Genomic DNA, 17,486 nt, shown 5'->3' with positions numbered 1-17,486 from the left:
CATTCGCCGCTCGAGCCAATCAAATGGACGGGTGTTACACGACTGTAGCGGAAACCCTTCTTGCCTCATTACGCGATTTGCACAGAGGACGAAGGATGGCAGAGATACCGCAAGGGGCCGTCAAGGAACCGCTCGTGGCCGAGCCCACGACCAAACCAGACCCAGCACCGGCAGCGACGTTGCCACAGCCACAACATGACCAGGACGTGTACGTGCCGATCCAAGACTCGCCACATTCGCGCATGTCGGAGAGCAACAACCGGGACACTGGCTTGTCAAGACGTACGCTGTCCCAATCGAGCGCACGGTCGTTCCGCGCGTCCCGCCGGTCCACGTCGCGTGTCCGTCTAAGTCGTCTCGAGTCGATGATTCACGAAGAACACTCCAAGGCCCTCATCCCGTCTGCCGTGCTTTGGATCACAGTCGGCATCGCCCTCATGGGAGCATTTCAATTTGGCTGGTTGTTGTCCCAGCTCAACTATAAACCGTTCAACGCAAAGTGCAGTGATTCCGTGATCCCTGTCGGTAGCTGCATCATGTTTCCGCGTCATTCGTCCACGGAATGGACGATGGCTGTCACGTCGTGGATTGTCGGTGGGGCCATCGGTGCCATGGCTAGCGGATACCCTGCCGACAAGTTTGGTCGCAAGCGAACGCTCTTTCTCAACGCGCTCGTGATGATTGTCGGCGCCACAATTCAAGTCATCGCGAGCGACATTTACACGTTTTCATTTGGCCGCATGATCTCGGGTATTGCGTCCGGTGCTGCCATCAACGTGTGCAACGTCCTCATCAGTGAAATCTCACCATGCCAGATGCGTGGCATGTTTTCCACCGGCCTCCAAGTCGGTGTTGCTGTCGGGTCGCTGGCTGTCACGACGGCGCACTACGCGCTGAACGCAGAAGAGTTTTCATGGCGCATTCTCGTGGGTTTCCCCATCGTGTTGGGGGGGCTGCAAGTGCTGCTCATGCCTCTCGTGACCCTCAGTCCCGTGTGGCTCGTGGCCCACGGCCGCTTTGACGAAGCGGGTGTGGAACTGTCGCGCTTGTATCGTCCGACCAACACCCAGGCCATTTTGAACGCTCTCATCGCCGCGCACGAAGAAGAACGCAAGGAAACTGCTGGCGTGAATCCGTGGAAAGCCATGTTCTCTTCCAAGTACCGCACCCAACTCATCATTGCGATCGTCCTGTGTGCGGCGCAGCAGTTGTGCGGCATCAACGCCGTCATGTACTACTCGAGTAGCATCTTTGCATCAGCGGGGGTGACCGATCCTCGCGTCGGCAACACCATCGTGAACGTCGTACGGACATCCATGATCATCCTGGCGGCGTACGTGATGGACAAGTTTCACCGCCGCACGCTCCTCATGGGCGGTATGTTTGTCATGGCAATCGCTGCCGTCGGTGTCATGTTGTCCCTCGTGTACAAAAGCGCGATTGTGTCCGTCACGTCGACGGGGGTGTTTGTCGGGGCATTTTGCTTGAGCATCGGGCCCATGGGGTGGATGGTTTCGTCCGAGATCTTTCCCGATTTTTTGCATGCAAACGCGGGCAGCATCGGCACCTTATTTACGTGGGTCTCCAACTTTCTCGTGGGTGTGTTTTACCCGGCGCTGTCGAGTGCCGACAGCCTCGGCACGTACGCGTTTTTGATCTTTGTCGCTTTACTGGTCGGGTTCGTCGTGTTTGTGTGCGTCGTCGTGCCTGAAACCGGACACAAGACGTACGTTGAAATCCAAGAAGCGTTTGGCATCAAAGACACGCCCGAAGCAAATCCGGCCGACGGCGACGATGACCCGTGGGCGTGTGATGAAGAGCCGCCCAAGAAACCCTTCTAGACACTACGCGCGCACCAACCAGCGAGCCGTAGTCAGCGCAATTTATAAGTGGCATCGACTCGCGTTTTTTTCTTCTGCATCACAGCAAATGGTAAATCAAGGTATGCGCATACCCACAGGCTGGAGAGAGCCACGAATAGCAGAAAAAATCTCGCACACGCCCTCGACGAGAAACAAGTTCAACATGGTATCCACCTAAAATCGATGGGTCGACAAGTCGGGGCGGGCGCGGTTGCACACGTCGCAGTAGAACGACGTGTTGGGGTTGAAAAACGTGCACCCGCCTTGGTCTGGGTCGCACACCCACATGCCCTTAGGCACTTCTCGACGGCCGCTTACGCCGATTTCGCACACGGCGCAAGTGGTTTCCGAGTTGGGGTTGATGAATGTGCAATTCTCGCATTGCCACGTCTGAACGACTTCGCGGACTTGTTTCGCGTGGTCGCGAGGTTCGCTGCACATGCTGCAGCTCGTGACGTCTCCTTCGTTCTTGAACGTGCAAACCGCACACAGCCACGGCATTGCTCGATCGGCGGCGCTCTCTACTTCCTTGGCTTCCACGAGCAGGTCCACATCGAACGCATGCGCGAGCTTAGCAATCGTGACGCCGTCATGCTGCCCATCCAGTAGCCCAATGATTTCGTTCAGGTCGCCTGGGCTGAACCCGAGCTGAAAGCTTTCAAAACACCGCAAGAGTTCGTCGTTCGAGAGCCGTCCGTGGTTGTTGATGTCAAAGCGATGCCACGCCGCGACAAGCCCAATCTTCTTGGCCTTGATCCCTCGTTGAAACTGCTCCATCTTGGCGCGCGCACTGAGCAAGTGCCATTCGTCTTCCTTTGTGAACGCCTTCGCCAACGGCGTGTCACCCCAAAGTTGTCGTTCGCGTCGTCGCAGGCGCAACGTGCTCTGAAAAAACTCGTGGCGTCGGTGCAGGGGGACCGCAGAAAGTCCCCCCAAGAGCGCCGTCAACTGTCGTGGGGTGTAGTACATTTCGTTGTTGAAAAAACGAAACGACTGCAGCACCTGTGCGAGATTTTCCAAGGATGGCCCCGCTCGGGACGATTCCATCAGCGCGCCATCCGACATGTGCAATTGCACACGACTGCTGTTGAACACTGGATGGGCGCAGTGGAGCATGCGTCGCACTGTCTCCCCTTCAGCTAGAGACATCGCAACAACATACCCTTCCGATACATTTTCAATCGGGTCTTGGGACGCGAGGTGAATGGCTTGGGCTGCAGCATCCGTAGGACCCAACCCAGTCCCGACCAGTCGGACAAAGTGAACTCCGATACGTTCCTTCAAATGCAATTGAATTGCATTGGGGTGCCACTCCATAAGGAACCCAATGTTCTTGAGGCGCCGCTCGCCCAGACCAATCCACCGACGGCGATAATAGTTGTCGGACACGAGCATCGTCCCAGGAAACGCAATCGCACGACAAGCAGACTGCGCTTGGAACAACGAGAGCGGATAAAATGCGTGGGACCCAGTTGACCAGTCTGCCTGTGACGGGTTCTGCAACAACGAATCTACAGACCATGGAACTGGGTGCTCGTCGTCGCGGAGGTATGCGCTCATTTTTTGCTCCTCCTGCTCAGCTTCCTCTTCGGCCTCTTCCTCGGCTTCGGCTTCGTTTTCATGAACGACTTCTGCGTTCAGGTGCATGTCACTCGACATGTCCATCAAAGTCGCGACACGCGCAGTGACTTGGGCCACGCGATCGTAGTCGGTCGTTTCGAGGAGACTCGCATGCAGCGACGTCAGTTCTTCGATCGTGTTCGTGATGGCACGGGGAACTGGTACTTGCGCCGCAATGGTGTACGATCCTTCCACTCGGAACGCATCAACGCATGGTCGTAGCGCCTGTGTTTGATGAAAGCGAAGCAGGCGCTGGCCAGACGTGTGTCTCGTTTTGTTCGCATCCACGTCGAGAAGAAGCGCTTCCACGGCGCGGGTGCGCCAAATGTTGTGCAGCTCCTGGAGTGACAACTGAACGAGCTGTATCGACTCCATCTTCATCGAGTTGACAAGTAGCCATGCTGGCACGTGCAAGCGAAAGTCGTCGAGTGTTTTCGCGTCCACGACTTCTAGTTCCTGCCGAATGCGGTTCTCGACTTCGGGAATAAGGTACAAGTGAATAGTCTGGCCAGCCCCGATCCCTCGCATGCGATAAGCGCCTTGCGCATAGTCTCGGAACGTCATGTCCTTCCCCAGTGTCAGCACAGCACGAGCGTTAATGCCTTGCTTGATGTCCATGCCCGTCGTGTGCACTTGATCGTAAAACGTAAACCGCTTTTCGGGACTTAGACCACACTGAATCAACGGCAACGCTGCGTTGTGGTCGCGCAGCAAGATCATCTGGCGATCGCTCGTGTCCAAGTACACCACGCCTTCCATCGACATGGGCAAATGGCTGAGCAAAAACCGAGCGACTTGTTCGTTGTCCATGCCCGTGATGAGAGCCCCCGTGTCGATCAGCGCATGGAACGGCGGGTCACTCGTCGCAATGTCGTGCAGTAGGGTCGTCGCCGTCCAGTTTAGCTTTCGCTCGATTGTCGTGACTTGGGGAGATGTCAGGACACTGAAGATATTGCCGTCCGACTGGGGTTCGTAGTGGCACGTGCCCAAATCCAACGGCAACAAGTTGGACGGGGTACCCGAAAATCCAACCCGTCGGGCAAACAGACTATTGCTCCCGAGTTCGTGGCCGCATGCGGACACTTTGAGCTTCTGGAAATTCATGCACGCGGGAAAGACATGCTGGCGGACGTAGTAATGCACGACCGATGGCAAGAACTGAATGAGTTGCAACAACCGTGTCACTTGCGACGAATCGTTGAGCTGGAACAAGGGAAGCGGGAGTACGCCATGGATCGACTTTGTCGTTTCGAGGCCTTCCACCACCCACGAACGAAACAAAACACAAGCAGGTCGTTCGTCCCTCGGGCCCAATTGCCGGGAAAAGTCGTGCTTCAACTGGGACACAATTGTCTTGGCGTCGCTACGACGAATGCCTTCATACCGATACGCGAGAATTGTGAGCCCAATCAACACATCTGGGTGAGCGAATTCCGAAGATCGACTCGGCACATCCTTCCCGACAAACGGAACGGCCAAGAGCAATCTCGACGGCGTGTGCGTCTGCTGCATGTGATGGTGGCGAAGAAGACCATACGACACACGATTGATCTTGGACAAACAATGAGGCAGCAACGATCGAATCCAGTCGCGGGACAAATTGAGGAGTTTCACACCATGTTCGCTCAACGAGTCGACGATATCGAACGACTTGAGGGACTCGCTCTCGATGTACGAAGTAATTTCGACCTTGGTCAGGTTGTTCTTGCCCATTTTCAAGTGGGGAAGGAGCCAGTTAGTGTACAAGAGCTCCGTGAGCAGCGGCCGAAGCGTAGCGTGGTAGAATCCTTGATCCAACAGTACCAAATGGGGGAACCGCTGCAAGGCATGGATAGAATACCCGTACGTAAGGGCGTCGTTGAGGGCCGCATTCGCGTTCGAGAAAATTGTGTCGAGAAGGAATAGAGGCAACTCCCATCGATTCGCGGCCAAATCAATGGGAAACTTATTGCCAATTGGAAAGTTCAACTCGGACCGCAATGGATGAAGCAACACATCAACTTCGTCCATGATCAAGATTCCTTTCTGCCACAATCGCAGGATGCGGTGCAACTCATCTGCCATGTCCGACCGTGCAGTTAGGAGCTTTCGAATGCGCTGGCCCGTCTTGGACACGTCGTGCAAGTCAAAGTCTGCATCAAACGTCGACTCGTCCACCGAATGCAACAGCTCGACAAATTTTAAAAAGAGTGACTTGATCGCTTCGGGGGATGCGCATATCACGTCGCCTTGGCGACACGCTCGAATCAACTTGGTCGCCAAATTCACCACGAGCTCTGGGCTGTCGTCGACGCTGCGGTCAAAACTCAGCGTGAAAATGCGCTTGGCCAAGATCGCATTACTGAATCGGCTGCGTAGGACAGCTCGCGATTGCTCAAGCAACGCAGTCGGCATGACGTGCGTGATTAGGACCGTTCTGTCAGCCAACATGTATGTGAGTAGCGGACCCACAACAGTTGTCTTCCCCGCGCCCATGATCATTTGCTGCACACGCGATGATCCATTGCCCAAGCTCCGCATGAAGCTGTCGACCATCTCGACTTGACGGGACCGCAGCATCAACTCAAATACATATTCAAACACCAAATAGCGCGGGTCGAACTTGTGCTCTCTGATGTAGTATCGTGTCGCGATCAGCTGATGGGCAATGTCCTGGGAGGCATGGAGCAGACGTTCGTGCGGAACATGAACGCTATATGTCAAGCGCTTCAAATTGTCTGCGGACTGAATGAGTCGATTGAGTTGATTGATGCGATTGCATCCAAACAGCACATCTTGCACGAGTCTCAGCACTGCTGGCAGGTCGGTCGATGAAAAAAATGCGTTTTTTTGTTGGAGATCGCCCGCCATCGCCGTCGACGACAACGTTGCGATGATGTAGTTCAGGTCGGCGGGTTCGATTTGGTGGGCTTGCCGAGAAAGCAAGAAGCGACTCTTCGCCAGCTTTGCCTCAGCTGAGTCGGTCGCAAACATTTGCACGTTGTTGATACGCGATTCGAGTTTTTGGATGTTCGCTTCGAGTTGAGCTTTGTCTTTTGTTCTTTGGACTGTGCACTCCGAAACGAGTTGTGCAAGTTGAGTTCGTGCCTTTGTAAAGTCGAAGTTCCCACGGACAATGCCACTGAAGAACACTTCTTGAGTGGAATTGATCGCGTCAGCGTGATTTTTGACATCTTCAGCTAGCCGCTGGAGCAAATCCTTGGCCACCACACTTTGCGCCGACGGATGATGGCTCAAATTGAAAGGCAATGTCGAAGCAGATTGCTTTTCTCGCGGGGTGTGGACGACATAGCGAGTAGCGTCCAAGAATTTCAGTGGTTCTACTGGGTTCAGGTCGCACGAGATGACTCGCATGTTGCAGCTCGAGTTGGTTGGGGCCAAGCGTAATGCGAATGGAGATTCCACGACTGTTACCGTTGTTTCCTTCACACATTTGTGGGCGAGGCTGAGCTGCTGGCGTAGATAGGGAATGTCCTGCTTCGTGTGGAGAACCGTTTCCATTTCAGCTAGAGTCAAGTCGAAGAAATGCTTGAGCATCGAATCCTTCATTGCTTTGGAATACAAGTTGATGCCGCGTTCCAGTTGCATCACGCTGCTGGCGTCTGTCGGTAATGCGGGCCATTCGTGGGACGGATTCGCAAGAACTGCACTAAGTTGGGCAATTGCGACAGGCACCACAGCCTCTTCCTCACCGTCGTCCACGACTTCTTTGCCCCATCGCGCAAGTTTTAAGTGCAGCAAGCGGCTCAGCAGTTCAGCCAAAGATCGCGTGTGATCTTCTCCGAAGAGGAGCAGTCTGACGCGTCGTTGGAAACACTGGTACAAGAACAGGCACCCTAAACCGCGGTTGGCCCCACTGGCTTCGTCGGCCACCACCATGTGGTCCCACACCAACTTCAAGCACTCTTCATCGACCAAACTCTCGGCAGGGGCTTTGTACCGCACATTTGACAGCCCAGACGCATGATCTTTCAAGAACGTCGTGCTGAGCATATTCAATTTAATCCAGGGCTGGCCACCGACCTTGAGCCGCGCGGGTTTTAGCGACACCACAGTACCTAGGGTCGGCATCTGGCAGATGGCCAAGCGAGCTTGGAGCAGCGACGACATATTCGCACTTCGTCGTAGCGCATCACTCTCTTCTTCCAGCGTGAGTCGGCAGTCCGACTGCACGTGAGCGACACTCGTCTCTACCGTGTGCAATTCGTCCGACACGCACCACGGACACTTGTTGGTGCTGTACTGGACCGCCAAATTCAAGAGCACCCTGCACGCACAGGCGTCGGGATGTCGGTCGTCGAGTGTTTTCGCGACTTGATTGAAGATCCACGCTTCTTCGTCTGTGAATTCGACGTCGATGTGGGACGTTCGGATGTACTGGGCCGCCTCGTTATACTGTCGGGCCATCAAGTGTAGCAAAATCAAGTAGAATGTAGCACTCAACGACGGGCTCGAAAGAAAACGACGACTCGTGTGGACGGGGTACAAGTAGTACCGCGTTTCCATCACGTGCTGCCAGCCTGCGGACGCTCGATTCGGCACAATCGTCGTTGAAAACGGCTCGCCATGCACCATGGGCCGATACAAGTCGTGATTTGGCACAAGAACGCGCAGTTCGTCTCGTGACGTGGCAAAAACAAGACAATCCTTGGGCAACTTCAGTGCATTCAGCGATGATGGAACGTCCAAGCATACAAACCAATCTGGCTGGTCGGCCAAGTAAAGTAGAATAATCCCATCGTCTGACCCGACGCGGGGCTCGAGCCTCAACTTGAGCCGTGGCAACTCGATCGATTCAATTGACGCCAGATTCTCGTGGTCCAAGTCTTTCGTCCAAATCAAGACATGCGATAAATCTTCCACTCGCGAAAGCACTTTGCAAAGACATGCGACTGTGCTATCCGTCGATGGAACGTTCAGCGGGTTGATCAGAATTAAGTCCCCGTCGGTCAACGTATTTTGAACAGATTTGACTTCCTTCACGGACGCTCGCACAGCCGACTCCTCCACAACGGCGTCGGCCAACATGATGGTTGCTTCCGCATCAATGAGTTTCACTTGGTTATTTTCGTCGAGCAGCCACTGGGCAGCGTTTTCCTTGTCATTACGGCATTCTCGCAGCGCCAGGACACAACCCGCGTACGAAAACCCAAGGGCCATGAGTTGCACAACGTCGTCGTCATTTACAGGAACTGGTGGGACCGCTGGGGTGACCGGCGCAGGGGGAGGGGACGATGGAGTCGTTACAGCGACGGTCGTGTCCACGTCGATGCCTGCTGGTGATGCTTTCCGCAGTATCATGACATGGGGCTCTAACGTTATCTCCAAATGATATCGAAACCACTGCGAGTGCAAATCCAACGGCTCTCCGCGAATGACGTTGTCTTGGCCCAGCCAAAACTTGAACGACTCAAGGAATGCGCTGTGCACAAGTCCCTGGAGCAAGCGAGGCGGCACGTAGGTCTCCATGCCGCGCGTGCGACGAATGATTACGAGAGACCCTCCTGCGGGTTGCAATTCCATGAAATCTCCAGCAGCAAACTGAACACTCGCGTCAATTTGGCCCTGGCCTTCAACTGTCGGCACAAACCCGTGCAAACTCAAACGGGCGTTGGACGTGAAGATCAGCTTGCGACACAATCGACGACCGTGGCTGACCCACGCAAACAAGTGCACCATGCCATAGGTGCGGTAAACGACGAGTTCCTTGAAAGTCGACTGGAAATCGGAGTTTGGCGGGTTGTTTTCGTGCCACCCAATCAATTTCACCTGCGTCGCGTGCGATGCGAGCACGGTTTCCGGCAAGAAGAACATGCACGGGAGCTTCTTGGTTGGGTGGTTTTCTGGAAAGAGTGCCATGAGAATCTTTCGAACCAAAACCACGGCCCACACTTCCGACTCTTCGGGGTGGTCCTCTTTCGAGTACGGATTGACGATGCGGTTGTACGTAACATTATGGACAATGAATCCCCCGGGCGTTTCCGCTGCCGGAGCATCTTGTGAGAATGGTGCCGGGGCATCCTTTGGACTTTGGCACACTTCGCAGCGCGCGTTCGGCTGGTCGCCGTTGAAGTTGGCACACGTACAGGCTGGACATTCCCAGTACATTTTCGAGCCGGTGGATGTCGGAGCTTGGCGAATGTACTTTTGCGGAGTCCCAATCCCTTGATCCTCGGTGGGTTCATCCCATTCCATGAGTTCAAACTTGGTGCCGATGATGTGGATCCACAATCGGTGTGTTTGACGTGCAATAAGCCCACAATGCAACGCTTCTTGGCCGAATTGGTGACGGTAGTCGGAAAATTGGATCATTGAGTCCGGCACGGGTTTCAACTCATCATTGCGCCACAGAATCTCGCCCGATTCGAAGTCGACTTTCATTTCTGCTTGCGCGCATACGTATCGCCCTACGGCGGCCTGACCTGACTCCACGTGCCAAGTGTGCGACGTCTGAGCCGATGGCGTTCGAAGGGCAATGTTCAGCATCGTGTTAAGGAGACGATTGACTTCGTTCGCCGGTAACTTGCTGATGAAAGCCACAATGGACCGCCGCTTGGCTTGCAACAGCTCAAAAATCTCATTTTCGAGAACAGATCCAGGGGGTGATCGCGCCGCTTGGTCACTCGACTTTTTCAGAATATTCGGAGCTTGAATGATATCCATCCCAACCTTCAAGAACAGCGGCCGGTCAGTCAAGTACTTTTCCAACGAACTCAATGCGACGTTCTTCGTATCGATGCCGTGGGCTTGCAGCCATCGAAGCAACCGCTCCTCACTCGACAGCTTTCCGTCTTCGTCGTCGACGGTGACGCGCATCCCAAAGCAGTGCCAATTTCGGACGTACGAGACACTCCCCATTAGTTGGGCGATATTTTCAACAGTGTACTCGTCCACTTGCAAGTTCATGTGGATAAACGCGATGTACGAATGGATCACACAGGACGTGCGAAGGTCATTTGCCTCTTCGGCTTCCACGCGCCACTTTTCCAACGTCGACATGCCAAAATCTTGAATTTGAGCCACCAATTCCGCACGTAGTTGGCGGAGGACTGGCTGAACTGCAGCAGATGCGTACTCGACCGCGGCAAAACTCACGTATCTAACAACATCTACCCCCAGGTGAATCATGAACAGCAAGAAACTTGCATCCGACGAGTGCACTGATGCGTCGCCGAGTTCCGTGATGGCTTTTAGCATCGCCAAGATTGGTTGAAGGGTCGCGTCGGGGCTGTGGGACAGTTCGTTCAGCAGAAGACCGTTCATCGTGCCCAAGTGATCGCTAGCCTTTTGGTGGTGAACACGAGCATCCATCGCTTGCTCGAGCGCATCTTCTTGCAGCGCCAACGTCGATTTGCGCAATGGAACGTGCGTGATCACGTCGGCCTGGGTCGACGTCTCCGTAGGATCTCGGTACACCCAATCGCTTCCTTCAAACAACACCGCACGCAACAGCGATTGCAGGGACGTGTTAAAGAGGTACATGACACGATCACGCGACGAGAAAAAGTTGAGCACAAGTGGGATGCGAGTGTACGGCACCGTCAAGTAGCACAGTAAGTACTCCGATTCTTCCATGGACAAAGTGCCTTGAAACTGCGGCAAAGTGTTCGTGTGTAAAATGTCGTCCTCTGTCAGCACTGACGATGACGTGTGGAGCAGGGCAGGCAGCGCTGTCGGGCTGATCACAACAGGACCTTCACCAAAATACAACTTGCGACCATTGAACCCACTCACTTCAATATCAGCAATGTCTTGGTCGTTTCCGCGGAAGCCAGACACTTCCCATTTGAGTTTTCCACCGCCATACCCTCCTGGTCGTCTGCGAAATCGCGTGTTTTCGTCAAACGTAAGTGACCACATTTGCCACTGCCGGAGCCCTGTGCGGCGTCGCATGAGCTCGTCTTCTTGTGTCTCCATCGTAGCGAGGAACTTGACAATCGTGACCAAATCTCTCGTCAAGGCAAACTCGGGGTGGTGCTGGGCTAGTGGCGTCCCTTCGCTGGTCAGCCAATCGACAAGCGCTTCCATCTCAGACGGCGGGTTTTCGTCGTTTATGTCAATCAGCGGGTATTGGTACATCTCCATGAGCTTTCGCAGAAACGTGATCGTGGCACTGTACTTTTTGACCTCGACTTTTTCGTCAGGCATGCGGAAATCGAATATCGGGGTTGCGTTGTGTTGATGAGCAAAGTAGGCCAGCACTCTGCCTCGCACGACACTAAACGAAGGCTGGACAAGCTCCATCGCTCTCGTCATGTTCACGAGGGATCTCGAGTTTTGACAGAACGAATGCGCCAGCACGTAGCCTTCGGCAACAATCAACGATACTTCCAACGGAGAATCCACGGCAACGTTACGAAGAAGGACATCATAAATTGCAAGCGCGCAGACACTGGCCAGGGTCCGCGTCGCATCCATGCTGCGCGACGGATGGTCAATCGACTGCCACACCACGCCAAACGTGAGCATGAGGCTGTGCACACGGGTCAAGCAATCCAACTGTGTACCCTTGGTGATCTCTCCGCGCCAAAGATCGGAGTTAGACGGATGCGGCACTGGAAGAATCTCGACAAACAGTGTCGTGATGACGTGAATGACTTCATAATGCAGCGCGACCCGGGACGACGACGACCCATCTCCTGCGCGATGCATGAGTCCTTGGCATACTTGTTCGTATTGTTGAAGAGCAGTCGCCACCTGCACCAGACTTGTCACTTCTTGCGGAATGTCCAGCATGCTCGTGAGGACAGGTACGGTAGCTTCCGCCACATTGCCTGCGTATCCATCAACGTCCGTTGTCTGAAAGTGCTCCAAGTGCTCAAACGGCAGCACGGGGACTTGTTTAGTCAGAGTCCAATCTGCCACCGAGTTAGCGGATTGGACTTGAAGTAGTTTTGCTGTTTCTTCAATGGAAGCAAGAAGGGATTGCACCGCGACAAGTTCGTCCGTGGACAGCCGGCCTGCGGCACTTTGCTTGAGCGCTGCTAGCCCAGTTTGTTTGATGGCAAAACTAAGACAAGTCGACTCGGTGTCGTTGAGCCGCTCGATGGGAAGTTCGAACGGGGGCAACCACGGAAAGAATTCGCCATTTTGGTCGGCCAACACCACATTTACACCCTGAAGTAGGTAGTTTGAGTTCACCGTATAATGTGAAGGCCTGTACCAAAGGTGTCTTGACCGTCGCCGTCGCATCCGTTAGAATGAGCGTTGGAATCGCAGACACGCGGAATAATCGCACGAGCTTTTTCCGCGCATCAACTTCGGTCACGGGAATGCAATGCCAGGACGGGGGGAGCAAGTTCAGGTGGTCTGCGAATTCTTCGGCCGTCCCATCGAGCGGCACGACGATGATGGGGAATCGCACGGCACCCACACGTTGAGTGAGTTTGTTGAGCTTGGATGAAAACGACTTGCACGCTCCACAGGTCGAACTGGAAAAGTACAACCCAACGATCGATGCGGCAGCGTAGGCGGACAGGTTATGCGTGCCATGCACGGAGTCGATGAAGGTGATGCCGGACAAAATTTGTATAACCTACACACCGCATAGGTCAGGTCCATTGTGACCACACCTGCTGATGGCACAGTATACCTCGGTTGCTACGTCTTGAAAGGGCAAAGTCGGGTTCTGAACAACGAGGAGGTCCTTGTGGAGTTGTTTGGCAATATCCCATCGTAGGTCAAACATGATACGTTTGATGGCGGCGGGTGCAATGCCTTGCTTTCGCATGAGAAACTTGGCCGCTTCCACGACATTCTTGGCAAAGCCCGTGTTGTTGCGTGTCGCAGTAGAAAAGTGCGGGGATGCGTCGACGCGGAACCCAGTGGGGAGAACAGAGTCCGCCAGCCATGGAAGGAGAACATCGTAGAGCGTCTCAACTCGATGGTACTCGGACGGGGGCGACTTTAACCATAGCGCAAACACCATGCTCCAGAATGACATATCCAAGAATCGACTGGCAGGAATTCCTTCTATGGTAGGGCAGCTCTGCACCTTGACCTTGAACTGATCGGGTCGACTTGGATGGTATTCAGAACCGGGACCGCGGTTGCAGATCGTGAGGGAGTATGTATCGTCAGTCGACTTTTCGGCAATGTACAGGATGGCGTTTCGAGTCAACTTGCCTTCCCACCCACCAGGGACCACGTACGGCACGCCAACTTGCATATTCGCCAGAAACCTTTTGAATTCCCCCAATACTGTCGTGAATTCCTTGGTATCACCCGCTTTCGATCGAGACAAGTCCACGGCGTCACGCAAGTGCTGTGCAACTGCCTTGACGCGGTCGTCGTCGATTTGTGCCAGAAAGTGTCCCACCATCAAGAGTCCATTCGCGAGATGCCCCCCTTCAAACTGAGTGCCACCGATGTACGGATCCCCCATGAGCCCAACGAACGCATCAACCTTCCACAGTCGTCCTGTCGTCAAATCCATCGTCGATGCTCCTAGCGTACAGAGAAGATCGTTCAGGAATGCACGATCATTTTTTGGTGGAAAACGATCCGGTTAACCAAGTCGTGCAAGAACCTGACGAAATTGTGGGGTTGCTTCGGCCTATTGAAATTTTGAACCTTTACATACAATTAACAAGATAAACACACATAATATAAATACAAGTACAGACTTCCAGGATAGCTTGGGGAAGTGCAACTCACGACCTAGCTACCTTGTAATCCTCTACGCAGCTGACGAGCCGCAGGAATGATGGGCAGAGCAGTGTGTGCGCATGCAGCATGGAGATAACGCGCTCCATACTTGCTGACGCGTGCAACTGCAGAGTTTGAAGTAGGTGGGGTGTGGTGGAACTGTGCGCAAGAGTTTGCATCTTAGTGAGAGGGATCGCAGTTTCATAAATTGCACAAAATATAGAGTTATCCGGATACTACGCTATTCAATTGTGGTGGGAATTCCGAGCAATGGGACGTCGAAGTCGAAGCCGAAGCGGGTCGCTGGACAGCTGGGGACGGAAGCGAGTGCGGTCGTCACGAAATGACCGTGACTTTCGGGACCGAGATCGACGAAGGTCTCGGGACCGCGGTCGCTCGCGGTCCAGATCTCGATCGCGTTCCCGGTCCAGGTCGGTAGACCGTCGAAGATTTCGCTCGCGCTCCAGATCTGTGGAGCGTCGACGTCGCTCACCGTCTACGCCACCACGGCGCTATATCCATCGCAGCCCCAGCCCCAAACCCACGTTCGAAGTGTTATCCACACAAGATTTCAGGTACTTCGGACTGGAAATTTGCATCCGGTTCTGATTGCGATGTAGGGAACGTATTCTTCAAGGCGAAGGCGGTGCATCACCATCCAATTCTGCTCAAAACAAGCCACCCGAGCCAGATATCAGCGAAGAGGAGCAAATGCGAATGATGATGGGATTTTCTGGCTTTGATTCGACGAAAGGTAAACCAATTGAAGAAAACCTCCGTGGTGCAGCGGCCGGGGCGGCCAACACCAAGTCCAAACGTGAGTACCGCCAATTCATGAACAAACGAAGCAGTTTCATGAAGCCAAAGCCTCCAGCGCCTATGAACTGCTAAGTCTTGCGCCATTGTCGTTGCTCCGCACCAGTCAAACGCAAGCCATTCCCATCACCGAGAAGCGTAAATCCTGCATGGAGCAATGCCGCGATGTCGATATGGATAGCAATGCTGTCCGCAGCATAGGTAATACCCCATTGACAGTTTGATATACTGTAGTCCGCACAGGTGTCTGTGTGAATGGCGAAAGTTGCATTTATACGTTATTCTCGATCGCGCAAGCTCCATTTCTTCGGACCTGGGCAATAAATTGTGCCGTGGGATGCACGAGGTTTCCATTCAAAGCTGGTGCTACAATGAATCTCCATGCGTGTCGAAAAGGTAGCTGGACAAGAATCATAACAAATTGCTTCTTTATTGAGCGGATGCTACAGCGAGAAAGACTGGCCACGTTTGTTTGCTACCAAAGAATCGATGGCGTTGGGGCGTGTCCATCTCCGTCTTCCATGAAAAGTGAGAGAGAGCTCAAGCAGGCTCAGACGAGATGCGCTTGTTCAACGAACCAAGCGCTTCATGGCTGAATGAATCGAGTGATCAATCGGCTTCACCAAGCCCAAGCAGAAGAGCTCGTATCATGACACGTCCACCGACATCTCCAACACCGTAAACGTATCGATAATCCGTCCGACACGACATTCCATCCGACATCGATCGGATTGCTTTGTTTTTTCCCTCCATGACTTGGACAACGACACCGTGTGGGAGTGCCAAACCATACCATAATTCGCTCTGTTGTGGTCACCGTAGTCTTGGGTGTACTGGACGACTACAGTGCGCGCAAAAAAAATATGCCATCGCGCCAAATCAAGATATCATTTCATCCAACCGTCCTTGTCTAGCGACGATTATTATCGAAGGATACTTTCCATTGGACAAACCACAAGCGCCAATTTTTAGACGCTGCACGTCAAAATCGTGCCGAAGCAAGTCGTGAGCTGCTCCAACCTGCGCAAGAAGTATTCGCCAGCTCGCTACAACAGGTTATAACTACAGACACATTGTCAATCGTGCGTCATTGTAAAGTCAAAACATCACACATATATAGAAACAACGACAATCAAACGTCAAACCCATGCCCAGAGGCTCGAACCTCGACGAATTCGAGAAGGGCCAGATTGCCGCACTTTTCAGCCGCCCAGTCCCAATCGCGACCGTTGCAGGGGTGCTTGGCAGGCCCCGAAGTGTCATTCGAGTCTATCTTGTCAATCTAGACAAGTATGGAACCACCAAACGACCCGGAAGATCTCCCAAAATGACGCAATTGACGGAACGGAGGCTCATCCGAGAAGCTTGCAAGACTGGAATGTCAGCAAGCAAGCTCAAACAAGAACTCAACTTGAACGTGTCATTGCGTACCGTTCAGCACCATCTCCAAATGAGCGAGCGTCTCGAGTACGCGAAGCGTAAGCCAAGCCCAGCGCTCACGGAACGACACAAGCAAGCTCGTTTGGACTTTGCTACGCGCCATCTTTCTGGACCTCCAAATTGGACTCAAATCATCTGGTCTGATGAGAAGAAGAAGTTCAATTTGGATGGTCCAGATGGATGGCAGTACTATTAGCATGACCTTGCGCGGGAGCCAGACACGTTCATGTCAAGACGAAACGGCGGTGGGAGCGTCATGATTTGGGCCGCGTTTTCATCCCGCGGGACGTCCGAAATTGCTTTCCTAGATGGAAACCAAATATCCCACCACTACATCTGGACTCTCCAAGATTTTTTGTTTCCATTCGCCCACTTCAACCACGGCCTCGACTTCATTTTCCAACAAGACAACGCGTCGATCCACAAGTCCAAGGAAACGGTCGAGTTTCTCGAGCAGGAAAAAGTTGCAATTTTCGAGCATCCAGCGTTATCGCCGGATCTCAATCCAATTGAGACCCTTTTGGGGCATAGTTGCCCGAAAGATGTATGAAAATGGTAAGCAGTATTTGCACGTAGGTGAACTGAAAGCAGCCATATTGCTGGCCTGGTCTCTAATTCGTCTTTCCACTTTGAATGACCTCGTTTTGAGCATGCCCAGGCGTTGTGTGGCAGTACTGCAATCTAAGGACGCTATTACAAAGTACTAGCTTTGATTTTGTGTCAATTGAACTGCACACGTTCATTTTTTGTTGGATGGCGTATAAATATTGCGCACTGCGTAAGCTCAAATCTGCTTTGAATCGGCAACTCAGAGGTGCCTTTGAACGAGAATCGTTCAAAGCACGCAAATATAGTTCGTAGAAGGCAGTCATCCAAGTTCGAGCTTATGCAACGGTCTTGCAGCCACTCATGACGCGAAATTTTGCATGTCGTATACTTATTGCGCGCACTGTAGTTCCTGTCAGGGTAAGCACTGGTGCAGTCGGTGCACGTCAAATTCATGGAGATGTCAGGGTGGGCTTGGTCGTGGGGGACGACGAGGTGGTGGGCGCCGCCTTCGATGTTGGGGAACACGACGTCCTCGGCAACGTTGCGCATGCC

The 17,486-nt window shown here is 53.4% G+C and overlaps 2 protein-coding genes across 2 annotated transcripts; one reads left to right on the top strand and one right to left on the bottom strand.

Moving 5' to 3' along the window:
• Window positions 1-45: 45 nt before the first annotated feature.
• Window positions 46-13,954, bottom strand: H310_00242 (hypothetical protein). The gene is made up of 3 exons (XM_008862946.1): window positions 13,075-13,954; window positions 12,646-13,017; window positions 46-12,599 (listed from the first exon to the last, which is right to left on the bottom strand). Exons 1-3 carry the CDS (start codon window positions 13,915-13,917, stop codon window positions 2,037-2,039), a joined length of 11,778 nt encoding a protein of 3,925 aa, XP_008861168.1. The 5' UTR covers window positions 13,918-13,954; the 3' UTR covers window positions 46-2,036.
• H310_00243 (hypothetical protein) lies at window positions 77-2,037 on the top strand. The gene has a single exon (XM_008862947.1). It carries the CDS (start codon window positions 96-98, stop codon window positions 1,839-1,841), a length of 1,746 nt encoding a protein of 581 aa, XP_008861169.1. The 5' UTR covers window positions 77-95; the 3' UTR covers window positions 1,842-2,037.
• Window positions 13,955-17,486: the final 3,532 nt, after the last annotated feature.

The sequence above is a fragment of the Aphanomyces invadans genome (genome assembly GCF_000520115.1).
Source record: "Aphanomyces invadans strain NJM9701 unplaced genomic scaffold supercont1.1, whole genome shotgun sequence".
Lineage (NCBI taxonomy): Eukaryota > Oomycota > Saprolegniomycetes > Saprolegniales > Verrucalvaceae > Aphanomyces > Aphanomyces invadans.
Note: the sequence above shows the minus strand (reverse complement) of the source record. Positions and strands in the feature narration are given on the sequence as shown.